The sequence below is a fragment of the Anastrepha obliqua genome, chromosome 3, assembly GCF_027943255.1.
Source record: "Anastrepha obliqua isolate idAnaObli1 chromosome 3, idAnaObli1_1.0, whole genome shotgun sequence".
Taxonomy (NCBI): domain Eukaryota; kingdom Metazoa; phylum Arthropoda; class Insecta; order Diptera; family Tephritidae; genus Anastrepha; species Anastrepha obliqua.
This window is the reverse complement of record NC_072894.1, coordinates 140886156-140901151: the sequence shown is the minus strand read 5'-3', so window position 1 is coordinate 140901151 and position 14996 is coordinate 140886156. Positions and strand designations below refer to the sequence as shown.

Below are 14996 nucleotides of genomic sequence, written 5' to 3'. Positions count from 1 at the left end.
GCCTCGTGTTGATGCCCGGATTCTGGGCACGTAGACAGGATAGGACATCCGCCGTAGACAGGTCTGGATCCGGAATCCAGCAGATGGCCTTCCTGAGGGGTACACTCTCCTCGCTGTAGACTGCGAAGCGAGTGGTCCCCATGCGAAGCAAAAATTCCCGAAGAAAGAAGAGTTAATACATCACATTAAACATGAGATTGAACGGCTTCTCAGGGAATCCACTGAGAGAAAAGTTCTGTCTACTTTAGCATTCCTTCAAAAGGTATCGTCATATGAATTCAAAAAAGCCCTAAGTTACAAAAAATTCAAAATCGACTTTTTAGTTGATTATCATGTTCCTTTAAAATTTTATAATCCAACAACCAATAATGACGTTGGTATAAACAAAATTCGAAAAGCCCTTAGTGCAAGCGTAACAAATTTGCCTACCAAAACTGTAACTTACGCCTTTAGAGAAATAATAAACAACAAACACAAGAAGGCATAGCATGCCATGCCATTGTGTGTGTTCTTATTTATCAGTTTTTTATTTATCAGTTACTGACGAAAAGTATTGACGATAAGGATTTTTGCATCTCTGTATTAACTTTTTAAAGAAATGGTTAAACAGTATTCCAAAACTTGGAACCCATTACCGAAGACAATACAGTACAAAAAATTATTTACAAACAGATATTAAATCATACAACCAACTTTATAAACTATATTGTGAAGAATGCGATGGTAATAATGACGATGAAATTTTACCAGTGTCGTATCCAAAATTTATGCTTACCATAAAACAACAAAATATTTCATTGTTTAAACCAAGGAACGATATGTGTGATATTTGTGTATCATTTGAGACAAAAAACATAACTGAGGATCAATATAATAGTCATAGATCACAAATCAATGAAATGAGAAAAGAAAAAGAAAACGATATCGAAAGTGCCAAGTCTGGACTGTGCCTATTATTATGCATGGATATGCAAGCAGTGAAACTGATTCCCCAAACAAATGCTAGTGCCTCATATTATAAAATGAAATTACAGGTGCATAATTTCACTATTTATAATATCATTACTCACGAGTCTGATAATTACATTTGGGATGAGTCTGAAGGGAATCTTGTAGCGTCTACTACCGCCACATGTATTGTTAAATACTTAGTGTTTACTTCAGTCACCAGATACGAGTATTAACCATGTCATAATATATTCTGATGGCTGCTTTTATCAAAACTGCAATGTCATATTGTCAAACGCATTGGTATCTTTATGCATTGAAAAAAAAAACATAACGATAGAGCATAAATATTTAATAGTTGGACGCACTCAAGTCGAGTGCGATTCAACACATTCGCTTATCCAAAGAAAAATTAACAAAAAAATTAATCTTCCATCTGAATTTGTTTAGTATGTTAAAGATTCTCGAAAGACTCCATTTCCATTTCCACTGAACACTCATCACCTTACTCATTCATATTTTCGGGATTACGACTCTCTTCCTAAGCGATACTCTTCTATTCGTCCAGGTAACATCATCAAAATCAACTTTCACGATCTACTTTTACAATAAAATGTGTTTTACAGGCAAACAAATTGGTGATCCTACCGGTAACAAAATTCGAGTACTGGCATATGATCCGCTTGGAATTATTTATTTTAAAACAAACATCAAAGACGAATATACTCTTCTTCCACACCGATGTGCCAATAATTTTCATGACTCCCAACTTGCTCCATTACATACCAAAAGATTAAACATTTCTAAAAAAAAGTGGGAACATCTTAACGATCTTAAGTCCTTTATACCAGCAGATTGTCATGATTTTTATACTAATTTGCCCTATGAAAATGAATAGCAAGATTTATGTAAAGTTTTCATCTTTTTACGAATTTAATTTCTTTTTGTTTAACTTTCTTTTTGAGAATTATTTTTCGTTTTGTTGGTTTGTTATCAAAATAAAAAATATATAATAATAAATTGGATAATATCCATTATAATATATTATTATACAGTATTATAATCAATTTAATGCAAGAAATAAGCAAAATTTTTTGCGAAAATTACAACAAACTTTCTATTTGAGTTACGCCCTTTTCGATTTCAGAAAAAACTAATTGTAGAAGGCGTAAGTTTCATATACCTGTAAGTAATACCAAAAGTAATATTTTTTCTTCAAATACTGATTCTTTAATGAAAAATAATCTTAACTTGAGAAAATATTGAAAAATTTTGCCTTATTTTTCATTTTAAAAGGTTTTTTGCTTCTCCTGTAAAATTTTTAAAATGTAACTTAGGGCTTTTTTGATTTCATGTGACGATATAAAGTTTATTGTTACAATTAATAGCATAAAAAAAAACTGAAGCAGTGAAATTCTTGATAAAATATGGTAAAATCATAACTACAAAATATTAGCGTGGTCATTTCCTTCACTGTTTTCACAGAATTCAAAATCAGCTTCTTGTGATCAGCGTTGATGAGGATGAAGCTATGTCGAACACTACACCATCTAACGTACGTCCCACTCCAGCACAAGATACTATGAAGAAATAGATTGCTAAGCTGCATATGGAGCTTGACCTAAGTGCTGCAGCGCACGCCGGAGTGATCTGCATATGATTCGTTTTCTGCCACCTCCATACCCTATCACTCAGTTTGATGGACGTTCGACAATTTCGGACTTTGAAGAACATGACGTAAAGTTATTCGCTCCATTTCGAATACGCCTACCGATTCAACCGCTGAATGCCTTCATCAGCACGCCTTATGATCTCTATTGCCCAAGTATACGTGATAATTTAGAGAAAAGATGCTGCAGTACATGCGGTATTTACTTCGCATCTATCACAAGAGCACAGGCGAGCAGCTCACATTGCACCAGCTAAGCAAGCGCGTATGTTTCGCAAAGTGCGACCCTCACGGATTGTCACAAGACGAGCTAATGAGCTACTGTGCGCAAGCGTCAACGGCTTAGAGTGGCTAGATCAGAACGAAGTTGAAGGAGCAGATGATTTTACTGAAAATCATATGGACATCTTGGTCCCAATAGTCTCTCTTTAGAGTAGATATTCTGTTTTTAATCGCTGTAGTTACGATTTAAGTCTTCTATTGTTAAATTTTTATTACACTTATAACTCTCAGCAATATTGATTACTAGTTTTAACTAGTCGTAAATAAAAGCACGAAGCAAATTTTTTTTCTTTTTACAATAACAATCCAACGCGTTTACATAAGAAACAGACATTTTGAAAAATCTCACGTGAGATTGGGGGATGGGGGAGGGGGTTGAATAAAATCTCACGACATCTCACCAGGAGGGGAGGGAGCTATAGAAAATTAAAAAAAACACCTCACGCAATTTATGGACGACCCCTAACGTGCAAATTCTTGTTCTGTGCAAAAGGAAATAGTTATAAGACCAAAAGCGTCCGCTTTTAATTTAAAAGAATACAATGTAAGTTATTATGCAATTTTATCATGAAGGTAGAGAGGTTTCAAAATGTGAGAGATTGCTTCAAGATTAAAAAGAAAAAAAAAAAATAGAAGAAAAAGTACGGCTCTACCAAGAGAAGTCGTAGAACATCAAAACTTAGCGCTAGTGATATTTGGAAAATCACAGGTTTAGCTATAAATAAATCAAATAAACATACTCAAATTAAGCACATATTTAATTTGGAAGTTATTACCCGTCGTGTGCAATAAATTTCGGTGGCAGATTCTAGTCTGGAACATGTAAGACGAGTACCTAAACCTAAGTTACCAACACAACATAAACAGGCCAGATTGACATTTGCAGAAAAGTACCAATTTTTGGATGATTAATGGGAAAGAGTATGCCACTGGGTTGCTAGTCCTACAAATTTTAGGTAGAAGTGGAGGAAAAGTAAAAGAAAGAAGAAGAAAAAACAGTTTATTTTCAGAATGATCTGCTTACGACCAACAACTCGTTCAAGAGTTTGTGTCAGTATGTCCAAGACTAGTATGATATGGAATACTACCTGACATACCGCTTAAGTCAGGACATAATAAAGTAATTGAGGCAGTCTGTGATCGATACATAGTTGAGAATTTTAAATCTTTATTTTTTATGATGTGATGGTTTTTGAAAGTATTCTTGTTTTGTAAAGGCATACGGCAGCCACTGGGAAAAGCTTATTGCGTGTCCGAAGTACGGGAATGCCAGCGCCGACGACAAAAAGTTTTTTCCAAAACAGGAGTGTAAGAATAGTCGTGACTTGGATGTCGAAACTCCAAATTTACGTGAGCAAAACGTAGTAAAATAAGGTGGAAATATGTTGAAAGTTTTTTAGTCAATTAAATTTATGACGAAACCATTTCTTTTATGAAAGAATTTATTATGACAGCATTTTGTTTGGATAGCATAATAACTTCATATTGACCAAACTTCCAAACTTCGCGTTCGGTTTTAAATTTAAAACCTAATGCACAAAATATAATCTTGAATTAAGAGAAACAATTATTTTTTTTTTTAATATCAGACTTGCCAATTTTCGCTAACAACTTCTGTTTGTGCCATATATTTATTTATATAATAAAAACCTTGTCCATAAAATATGTTATTGGTATTAAAATATTAATTAAAATTTACTTTCTAAGCCGTTCGTACTTTGTTTCCATTTAAGTAAAAAATACTGTTTTGCTACCATTTTTACCAAAAAGGATTTAATTTGTTCTACTTTCTTCACCTTCTTAAAAGCAATCTTTTGTAAGGGAGTGTCAAAAATCGAATGCCACAAGTGAGCAAACTTTTAATAACTGAACAATGGGGAAAGAGTAATTTTTTCCGATCAATCTGGACGGATAAGATGATTTCCAAATGCATTGACATGATAAACGGAAGAAAAAGGAGAAGAGAATGGCTCGTGATTTCTTAGTTGTGTCCAACGGGGAAACGTCTATATTCTTCATATCCACAAAAATTAATAGTGTAAAGCACTATATATAGAACTTCTAGTTAAAGTATCTATGTTATAACTTTTTTGGCGATAATTTCGATGAAGAGTGGAGTGCACGACAACGCAGTCATTCATACTTCCAAAGCAACAAAAGAGTTTTTGGCAGCGAAAAACTACCAATTTTAGAATGGCCTGACTGCAGCTCTGACCTTAACCCAATCGGAAATGTATGGGCAATGCTTTCTCAATCGGTTTTCAAAAATGGAAGACAGTTTGATGAAACTAAATCTCTTAAAAATGCGATTATAGTCGGATGGTCAAAAATTGATGAAAATATTATAAAAAACTTGATCGAATCGATGCCTCGACGACTTCAACCGAAGGAGTATGCAACAGATATTACTAAGCTCCAAACTATAATAAATTTTTCTAGTAACAAATTACTTAGTATAAGAAATTTTAATTATAAAACTAAGTACTAATAACGCATTAACAACATTTCAAAAACTCTTTTTTTTCTTGAAAACTTCAAGAGGGACAATAAAAATTTATTTAAAATTTTATCCTTTTTTATTTATAAAAAAAGTAAAAAGGACGTAACTTTTTAAATCTAAAACCGATTTACTTTGCTTTTTTTGTGTTATTTACAGAACTTGCCTCTCTCATGAGGCACCAACAACAATCGTTCATCATTTCTTCATTAATTTTTCTTGATTTGCGTGATAATTGCTTACGCGATTTTGCCCGAGTTTAACAAAGCGCGCCATTCGTTTCTTACTCGTGCTAACCGGCGTCAGTTGGTCCAGCCAAGTCATTCTCCACCTGATCTTTCCTCTTCCTCTGCTACCATCAGCTGGTACCGCATCGAATAACACTGCACAACAGCATTTCTGATGATTGGGTTATGATACATGTTTTTAGTCCAATTTTTAATGACAATTTCAAATCTGTAACTGAAATTCCTGTATCAGCTCTATATGACTCTATATGACACATTTGACTTTTTGTAATAAATTACTATAGATTTAAAGATTATTTTATTTTATTGCCTTCTTAAGTTTAAAAAATTTTTTTTTTATATGATTTCCTTGCTGAAGTTGAATGCATAGAACTGTTGTTAATGCTCCAACAATAGTCGGCCATCATGTGTGTGTTGCAGTAACCTTGATACCGTTCTTCCATCGTACGAAGGTCCTGGTGGAATCGTTCGCCTTGTTCTTCGCTGAGATCCTCAAGATTGGCTGGAAAATAGTCCAGATGGTTGTGAAGAAAGTGTAATTTAATACTCGTATTACACCCAACTCTTTGGAAGTGACCCATTAGTTGTTCAACGTGCTGATAATAGTCAGGACTTTTCTTATTTCCTAAGAAATTTTGAACAAGCCAAACAAACTCATTCCATGCCATTTTCTCAATCACTGTCATAGTGTCTATGAAATTTGAGTTTTTTATTAACGACCTTATCTGTGGGCCGTCAAAAATACCCGCTTTTATCTTTTCTGCACTCAATTTTGGAAACTTTTTAGACAGAAAAAGAAAACAATTTCCATTTTTGTCAAGAGCTTTAACAAATTTTTTTATAAGCCCCAGTTTTATATGTAACGGAGGTAAAATTATACGATCCCTTGATACTAAAGGTGGGTTTATAACGTTCTTTTGTCCTGGTACTAACGCTTCCCGAGCAGGCCAATCTTTTTTAATCCAATGTTGATTTTTAGCTCTACTATCCCATAAGCAAAGAAAACAGGGAAACTTTGTGTAACCACCTTGTTGGCCTCAAAGAAAGTTTACCATTTTTAAATCGACACATATGACCCAATTGTGTTCCGCATATTTAATTTTGACTAAAACCAGAGCAATAGTTGTATATTCTTCTTTTACTTTAGTAGAATGTGCAATAGGCAATGAGCCCAATTTGTTCCCATTGTGTAAGAGAACACATTTTACACTCCGTTTTGATGAATCTATAAATAAACGCCACTCACTAGAAACGTAATTTTGTAATCCCATTGCAGCCATTAAACCAAAATACAAAGTCATCTTCTTCAGCAAAATATTTAAGGAAAGTTTGTTCTCTTCTGCGATAGTAAGAAATTTTCGTTTCTTTTGTGACTAAGTTTCTTTCTTTTAATCCAGACGCAGAAATTTCTGAACCAGTCTTTGACAGTCCCAGATCTCTAATGAGGTTGTTGAAATCATCTTGGTTAAATGGTTTTGGTGTTCCCAGGTCACAATCAAAGTCACTATCGCTGTTGTCTGTGTTTGCCTCAAAATGTAAAGGTTCTTCCTGTGAAGCACCAGGTTGAGGTTCAGATGACATCGTAGGGCTCAAAACACGTCTATGTTCCGATCGTATGGAAGGATATTCCCATTTGCCTCGATTTTTTCAGTTAATACCAGTTATTTTTACCATACAAAAATAACAGTCGTCGTGGTGGTTCACAGGTTCAATCCAGATCATAGCAGTTTCGTATCTAAATTTATTCCTTTTCTTATTCGTCCACAAACGTAGAAACTCAACGCACGTTTTACATACCTTTTGTGGAATCCAAGGCTTATATTTCATTTCCATTGGGTGACCGAAGTTATTTTTGTACGCCTCATTTACGAACGATGTCACATTCACACGGATTTCTTGAAACATATACTCTCCGCAAATAAAACAAAAACTATTCCGGTCATTTATACAAACTCGTCTTGACGATGCCATAACTAATAATATTAAGAAAACTTAATATTTGTTTAAATATTCGTCAATTAACACTGAAATATAGTGATTTTTTGTGATAGCTATAACTCGTAAACAAGAGCTGTTACAAAAATAATGAGGGTATATTTAGAATCAGCGTTGTCAAATTAGTAAACATCAAGTATCAAAAGTCATTCATTCATTCAAAAAGTGCGATTTTGTTTTTTTGTGTAATTTTAGAGTCGGAGCGTTTGTATCCTTTCGGACGACATGATCCAGCAAACAATTCTTATTCGCTGCGTTATGTCTATGTCGACGTAAAGCTCAGGCAGCTCATTGTTCCTTGCCTGCGATACTCGCCGTCACCAACGTGCAAAGGTCCAAAAATCTTCCGCAGAGACTTTCTCTCAAACACTTCTCACTACAGCGAGACATCCTGTCAGAAGCTTCGTTTTGGTATCAAACGGCTTTGAGAGCCGTTCTTCATCTTGCTTAGCCGTATTAGTTTTGTGCGGATAAAAAATTCAGACATCGCGGCATACCGGCAACTCATTTGCAGCTTTAAAATTGACTCTTTTCATGGGTCTTTTACAAAGCGTTGCTCTATTAGCTTCATTTAATCTTTTGCCATTTTCTTCACTTTCACCTCGGAGCCTCTTTAGGAAGATGAAAACTGAGTTCACATTAATTTTATATCCAAATTTTCTCTTATCAATTTTTTAATAATTTTCCAACATGACTTCAATTATATTTTTATAGCTTGTGTTTTTTTAATTACCGAGGAGCTCAATAATTTTCTTACGAAAAGAGCTCGAACAAGAAAACTCAATAGGTCTGAAATATTTGATATACTCGAAGCCATCGAAAAGGTTTTGGATTTGTGGCCCCACAAAGACTTCGGTTTTGATTCTAGCATCCGAAAGGCTTGAGAAAACTTTTTAATATTCAAAATGTTCCCTTGTCCGTATTTAAGTTTCTGAATACATTTTTAATTAGCCCAAGTTTTATATGAAGCGAATATAAATTTGTGTTTTCTTTTTTGACTAATCGTTATGTATTTTTTCCAATTATAGCAGCATTCCCTTTTGGCAGATTTTTCTTTATAATACTGCTTACCCAGCCGAAAACTATGTAATAGCTTTAACCCACCATATAGCTACTGGAAAAAGGACCAAGTTCTGAGGCTTTTATAGCATTACAAGTTCCCTCGAGACCATCCGATTCAGTCGTGGCCAGCGAATCGCGCGATTTTGCGAACTGGGGTTCTTGCCCAGCGTAGAGTCAGAAGAATACCACATAGAACCATTTCACGGCGAAACTTTCTCCCAGACTCTGTGTCTAGCGAGCTCATCTGGCCAGCAATTATCTTTGTGAGCAGGTTTGACTGTAAGCTTAGCGTTTGGTTATCTTTATAAGTATTAATACGGAGAGCAAAATTTTGTCGTACCTTTTTTTAGTATTTATAGTAGAGAAAAAATTTGAAACATACACCAATGGATGGCATATGTGGAGATGGTTTGCACAATGTATTAAAATAGATATGTACATATGTGAATAGGTGCAGGTAAAGTTAATCACACCATTTTACCTGTATTATAATATATCGTGCTATATTATGTATCATGATATTATATATTTGTATCATGATATAAACGTTTATGAAACAACTGGAAACTTATATATTGTGAATCAATACTATTATAAATTTGATTCAAAAATTATGACGGTCATGGATTAATTAATGATTGTTTTCTATTATGCTTTTTCAAACAAAATTATTTTTTTTTTCATAATACATGAAATTAAATGTTTCCAATTCATGAATAAAAAAAAATTATGATATTTGAAATACACAAATATAGGATCGCTTAATGTAGGTAAAATGGGATATTTTTCACATTTAATTTTACCACATCTATTCACATATATCATGTAAAAAGTTTCAACATGAGCTATCCATTTGTATAATTATATTACATATGTATGTTTCAACTTTTTTCTATGACTACAAATACTAAAAAAAGGTATGACTAAATTTTGTTCTCCGTATTTATACAACGTCGAAATTTCGACGTATGGGCGATCATAGTTAGAGTAAATGGTTACTTCCTTGCCAGTTGTTGCACAAGTGAGCTATCTACTAGGTGCTACTTTGATTGCGACTACCTCCGCTTGGAACACACAGCAGGGTTCGGTAGCCTGAATTTGAGTTTGGCTGCGAGCCCTTCGCATGCCTTTCATAAATACACTTACTAGGCTCTGCCTCCAGATATTACACGCCGTGCATTCTTCCCTTGAGAGCACATAGAGAATCATTCGCTTGGCACATGAGAGGCTGTGTATTGATCCATTGCCATGGCGATGAACTCAACGTTTCTAAGGATATTGGAGCGTCCATCTACCTTGTAGTGCGAGCCTCTCACTTTGACTACGGATCCTGTAGATGCAGATTTGCCTGCTTTGCCCGCGGGTGCCATATCTAGCGTATCGTTAAGAGTTAGAGTAGGAGTGGTCCGTAGCGTCCTACTGATTCCACTGAGAGCAGAACTCGGGACTCTATTTCGCTTCTAAACTACCGACGTCCTTTGCAACAACTTGCACTAGGTGAGAACTCCATTAAAAAAAATGTAGCGAAGATGATTATAGATTTTCATAGACTTCAGTTGTACCAAATACCTAATCGTGACTGCAAAGTTTAGCTTCAAAAACCTTTCGTTTTAACTATACTTTTATTAGGGCCATCTCCTGACTTAAAATATCAGAAATATTGTGAGTGTATTTGTGGGTAATAAAGACATTAAAAAATATATCGTAAATATAAAATTCTAAATAGCATCACAAGCATTGAAAATCGGCAATGACAAATCAGAAGACTCTATTTAGAAGCGAACATTCGGATCAAAGTATTTGGCTAACTGTTTCGTGCAGGCTTCTGTACGAATGCAATAAACGCGCAAAGTTGAGTTGTCTCAGCAATCGTCTCTCTCTGGTTTATTGCCTTCGTACATTTCATTGCAGTAGCAAATCTTTGGCTTTCTTACAGCACAGCTCGTCTCGTCGCAAAAGTCGCACTGAGTGGTTGGGGTTATAATCGAGAAGGTTCCGTTGCGAGCTTTTTCACCATCGCTTTCACTTCCCACTCCCGTCTCAGTTTTGGGACTGCTCGAACTGGAGCGTGAGGACTCCGCACTACTTGCGAACGCGCTCTGATCAGTGGCTGTTTCAGGTGTTGGCGGTGGTTTTCGTTTCTTACGAATGCAGCAACAGGTTACTTCATCAACTGAATCCTGTGCAGGTGGTGCAGCATCTAGCTCTGGTACCGGTTGCCAGCTTTGCGCCTCCGAGAGTGTACCCAGTTGTTGACGCAATCGCTCCAGAATATAACTTTGTTTGTGGCGCACATCGCCCATATTGATGGAGTCGCGTTGAATGCGGGGCAACTCGTCGCTGTCTTCATCGCCGTTAAAGGCAACCCGCTCGAGATCCAAGAGTAGTGCCTCGCGTTCACATGGCTCAGCTTGAACTGTTTGGCGTACTCGGAATTGCAAACGTGCGAATTGTGTTGTGAGCGCAAGGAAGGCGCGTTGTAGGCAGGTGAACTCACACTCGAGCCGGCGTACGTATTCGAGGTGATTAACACTCTCTTGGTTCGGATACCAGAGGTAGGGCAGTTCGATGGGGGTAAGTCCAAAGTTGCAACCTTCTGTGTCGACGGGATCGGATACATAATTTGAGCTTGTGCCGCTGCTTTCCGAAGTTTTACCAGCTTTAGTTTTCATTGTATTTATAAAAGTATTTGCTAAACTAAAAGCGGTTCCTATAGCTTTTCAACTCTTCTCTCTGGCCTGTCGATAAACCCGATTGAGTGTACTTCTTTGCTGGTGAAACCGATTGTTTTTGAAGATGCGCCCTGGTATAGGTAGCAAATATTTTATCCTAAAATTGAAATTCAAATGAAATTGACTTTTTTAAATTTTGAATTTTGACTGAAGAATTTTTTTTTTTTTATTTTTCATTTTGAAATATTTTATTAGTTTTTCTTTATTACTCCTTTTTCATGGATTCTAAAAATGAAATTTAGAGTATTGGGTTTAGTAGTATGAGAATAAACTACTTTACATTCTGTTTTCAACGAGCTCCAAATTATCAAAATCCTTTTAAAATTCACAAATAAATCCCTATGGGGGTAAATACGAGATTGTGGGTTTTCAGTTTCTTCTACTTGATTAAGCTCACAAGACGTAAAGTTTAAATATTTTCCCGTGGTTCCTAAGTAGAACATAGGCCCTCAACCAACAGATTATACTAATTTGATTTATTTGGAGCTGGAAATTTTATTTGGCTACACGAATAGCCTGTTTTTTTTGTGCATCTGTATCCATCTGTCGCCTCTAGTCAGCTTTTGTTATGTTGTCCAGGGGTTTACGCAGTGTTTGGGCGATCCACTTCTCTATACTACGTATTTCTAGTATAATAACAAGCAAACCATTGTTTTTGGCACCTAAAGACGACGTGATACCCCTACTTTCATTTGGAAGTTTCACGATGTCAGATTTCCATTGCGCTAGCAATGGAGCAATCCAGAATGCATTCAGGGATGTTTGACGGATATTTTCCTTCCGATGGGTCCGAAAATTAAATAGGGTCTGCAGCCGGATGGTACTTAAACGATAGTAGTAAATGCTACGGGGGAAAGGGCAACTGTTTCCAAAAGGGAAATTTTTGCCAATCTGAAAGTACCCGAATGGTTAATCGAGAGAAGATGGAGCGGGAAACAGATTGGAGTTTTCAGTGACAGTCAGACTGCACTGAAGGCCCTGGAGAATGAGAAGATTGTTCAAAACAGGCTTGTAATTATATGGGTTTCAGGAGACTCCAGTTTTCAACGAAACGAAATTGCCGATGAATTGGCCAACCGTGGATCAGCGGTACCCCCACAAGCCCCAGAGCCAATAATCGGAATGAGTTCCGCAGGAATCATGAATTGGATCAGCGATTATGTACGCAATTTACATAAAGAGCGATGGTCCGCTCTAGAACGCTGCAGAACTGCAAGTGTTTTGTGACAAGTCCGAACAGAAAACTGTCAAACTTTCTACTAAAACTTGGAAAGAAAGACGTTCGGTTGACGGTCGGTATTATTACAGAACCCAACCCATGGGGTCAGCATATGACCACCATTGGATTTATTGAGGACCCGATGTGCCTGTCTTGCTTGGAGGAGGCGGATAGCACTGAACACTTTCTCTAAAAAAAAATGATATCAGTGTAGGCTAAATATAAGGGACGTATCCAATATAACCACTAAAAAAGCAGTCTATCACTATGTGGCTCGTATATAAGTTCCTATCCTTCCGTTAAGGAGCAAAGGGCCGTAACAAGTTTTTTCCAAGCTGCTCTGTCGTTTGCATGAGTTTTGATCTCGTTCGAAATCTAGCTGGTGATTCTCCATCTCGATTTCCAACTGCCTTCTTCGGGTATGAGCTGGTCTTCCTCTACGTCTGCTGCATTATGAGTTCCATGTACTGGCTCGTGTACCGATTTCATCGGGTGGTTTGCGTATCGTATGGCCCATCCAATTCCACTTTCGCTTTACAACTCCTGTATTGATCGCTTGCTGTTATATCAAGTGCCACAGGTTGTCATTGTTATTGTATTGGGCCAGAAGATTTTGATGATTTGGGGAAGTCACTTATTGACAAACACTTTTACTTTCTGGAGGACTTTTGGTGCTGCATTCCACGTTTCGCATCCCTATAACAGTGTTGATTTTACGTTCGATTCGAAGATTTTTAGTTTTGTACGGCGGGAAATCACGCTTGAGTTCCACACCGCGGTTAGGGTGCCGAAAGTTTGCCTAGTTTTTGCAGGCCGATTATTGATATCTTCCGAAGAGGCGCCACATTTGTCAAGGATTGAACCTACATTTTCTAGCGACTTATGGTTATATTCGGTGTTAGATCGGAAACCTTGAGTTTTGTCAACGTTTATCCGCAGTTCTAATTTCGTTGCTAAATCAACCACCAATTCGATTTAACCTTTTTTTGTCTGTAAAGATGGTGCTCAAAAAGCAGATGTCATCAGCTACTATCAGCTCCAGACTACCTTAATCCTCGAGCCTCTCAGTTAGACCCCATGGAATGTGTCCCTTTTCCTTAGTTGCTTTAAGCAACATACATAGTGTCCAACACAGTATTGGTGGTAAACAAATGTTGATAAAGCTCAGCCTTGTCTTACACCTCATTTAACAGCTATTTGGTCAACAAGTTGATTTTCATGAAAAATGCGGCAAGTTGTCTGAGTATACAAAACTTTGTCAAGCGATATCATCTTTTTTGGTATTCCTTTGTACGCCAACACTTTCCAAATGGCGTCGTGCTCTAAGGTGCCGAAAGCCTTTTCCAAGTCGATAAATACCATGTAGAGAGATCTCCACTCTACCGAATGTTCGACGATGAGGCGTAAGCTGTTGACGTGATCAGCACATGATTTGTATGGCCGCAACCCGGCTTGCTCTTTCCTCATATTCGGCAATATCACTGCGGCTAAACGCCTGTTCAGGATGTGCGCTTTTATTTATGTTTATAAGTGCGACTTTTCGCTCGGACAAGTCGCGTTTTTTAGTAAGCTTGACAATTATGCCTTCTGAGAGCTCATCTGGAAGTGCCTCTGTTTTTCAAAAATTTGCGATGATTGGCTATAGTAGCACTGCGCTAGTGATGGGGACAGCGCGCAATAGTTCAAGAGCGACATTATCAGTCTCAAGTGATTTATTATTTTTCAAAACTTCATTGCATGGCAGATTTCTGAATTAGTTGGGCATTCTATGTTGACATGTGGATTTTCAAGGTGAACAACGCAGTCACATATTGACACAGGCTCAACTCGTTCTGTTTCCAACATTTTTCTGTAGAAATCTGTCCAGAGTTGAGTGTCTGTACAGGTTGCCCGAGCTTACCTTTAGAAGCCCCCGAAATACTTCCCATTTTCTTAAGAATTCTGCAGCATATTTTTCATAATTTCATTCACAGGCGCACCGCAGACAAAAGGCGAATATAAACACCATGGAGAAATCACACACACACACACACATCTACAAACGTATAGCAAAGTAAAACAGCGTGTAGTAATTTTTGTGTGGTATTCAAGACACCGGCCGGCATGTTGCGGTAGGTTCGTGCACAACATTATACCGAACACTCGCTCATCCCTATTGTAAACTCGCACATACGCACGCACACTTTCTTGGTTCTCTCGTGGCAAACGAGGTGCGCTAATAACACCAACAGCCACACATCTGCAGCAAAATATGTGCGCTTATGCTCTGCAATTGACATTTTAAATGTCAGTCCTCGTATTATTGTCGGCTAAAAAGTAGAGCACTCTAAAGCTAGCGCGTGAT

At 37.0% G+C, this 14996-nt stretch overlaps 1 protein-coding gene across 1 annotated transcript; it reads right to left on the bottom strand.

The window, feature by feature from the left end:
• Positions 1 to 10304: 10304 nt before the first annotated feature.
• On the bottom strand, positions 10305 to 11610 carry LOC129241184 (uncharacterized). The gene has a single exon (XM_054877390.1). The coding sequence runs from the start codon at positions 11371 to 11373 to the stop codon at positions 10564 to 10566; it is 810 nt and encodes a 269-aa protein (XP_054733365.1). The 5' UTR covers positions 11374 to 11610; the 3' UTR covers positions 10305 to 10563.
• Positions 11611 to 14996: the final 3386 nt, after the last annotated feature.

What these genes read in the sequence shown, in the direction of transcription:
- LOC129241184 (XM_054877390.1), bottom strand. Translation starts at nt 11,373, where the DNA reads ATGAAAACTAAAGCTGGTAAAACTTCGGAAAGCAGCGGCACAAGCTCA.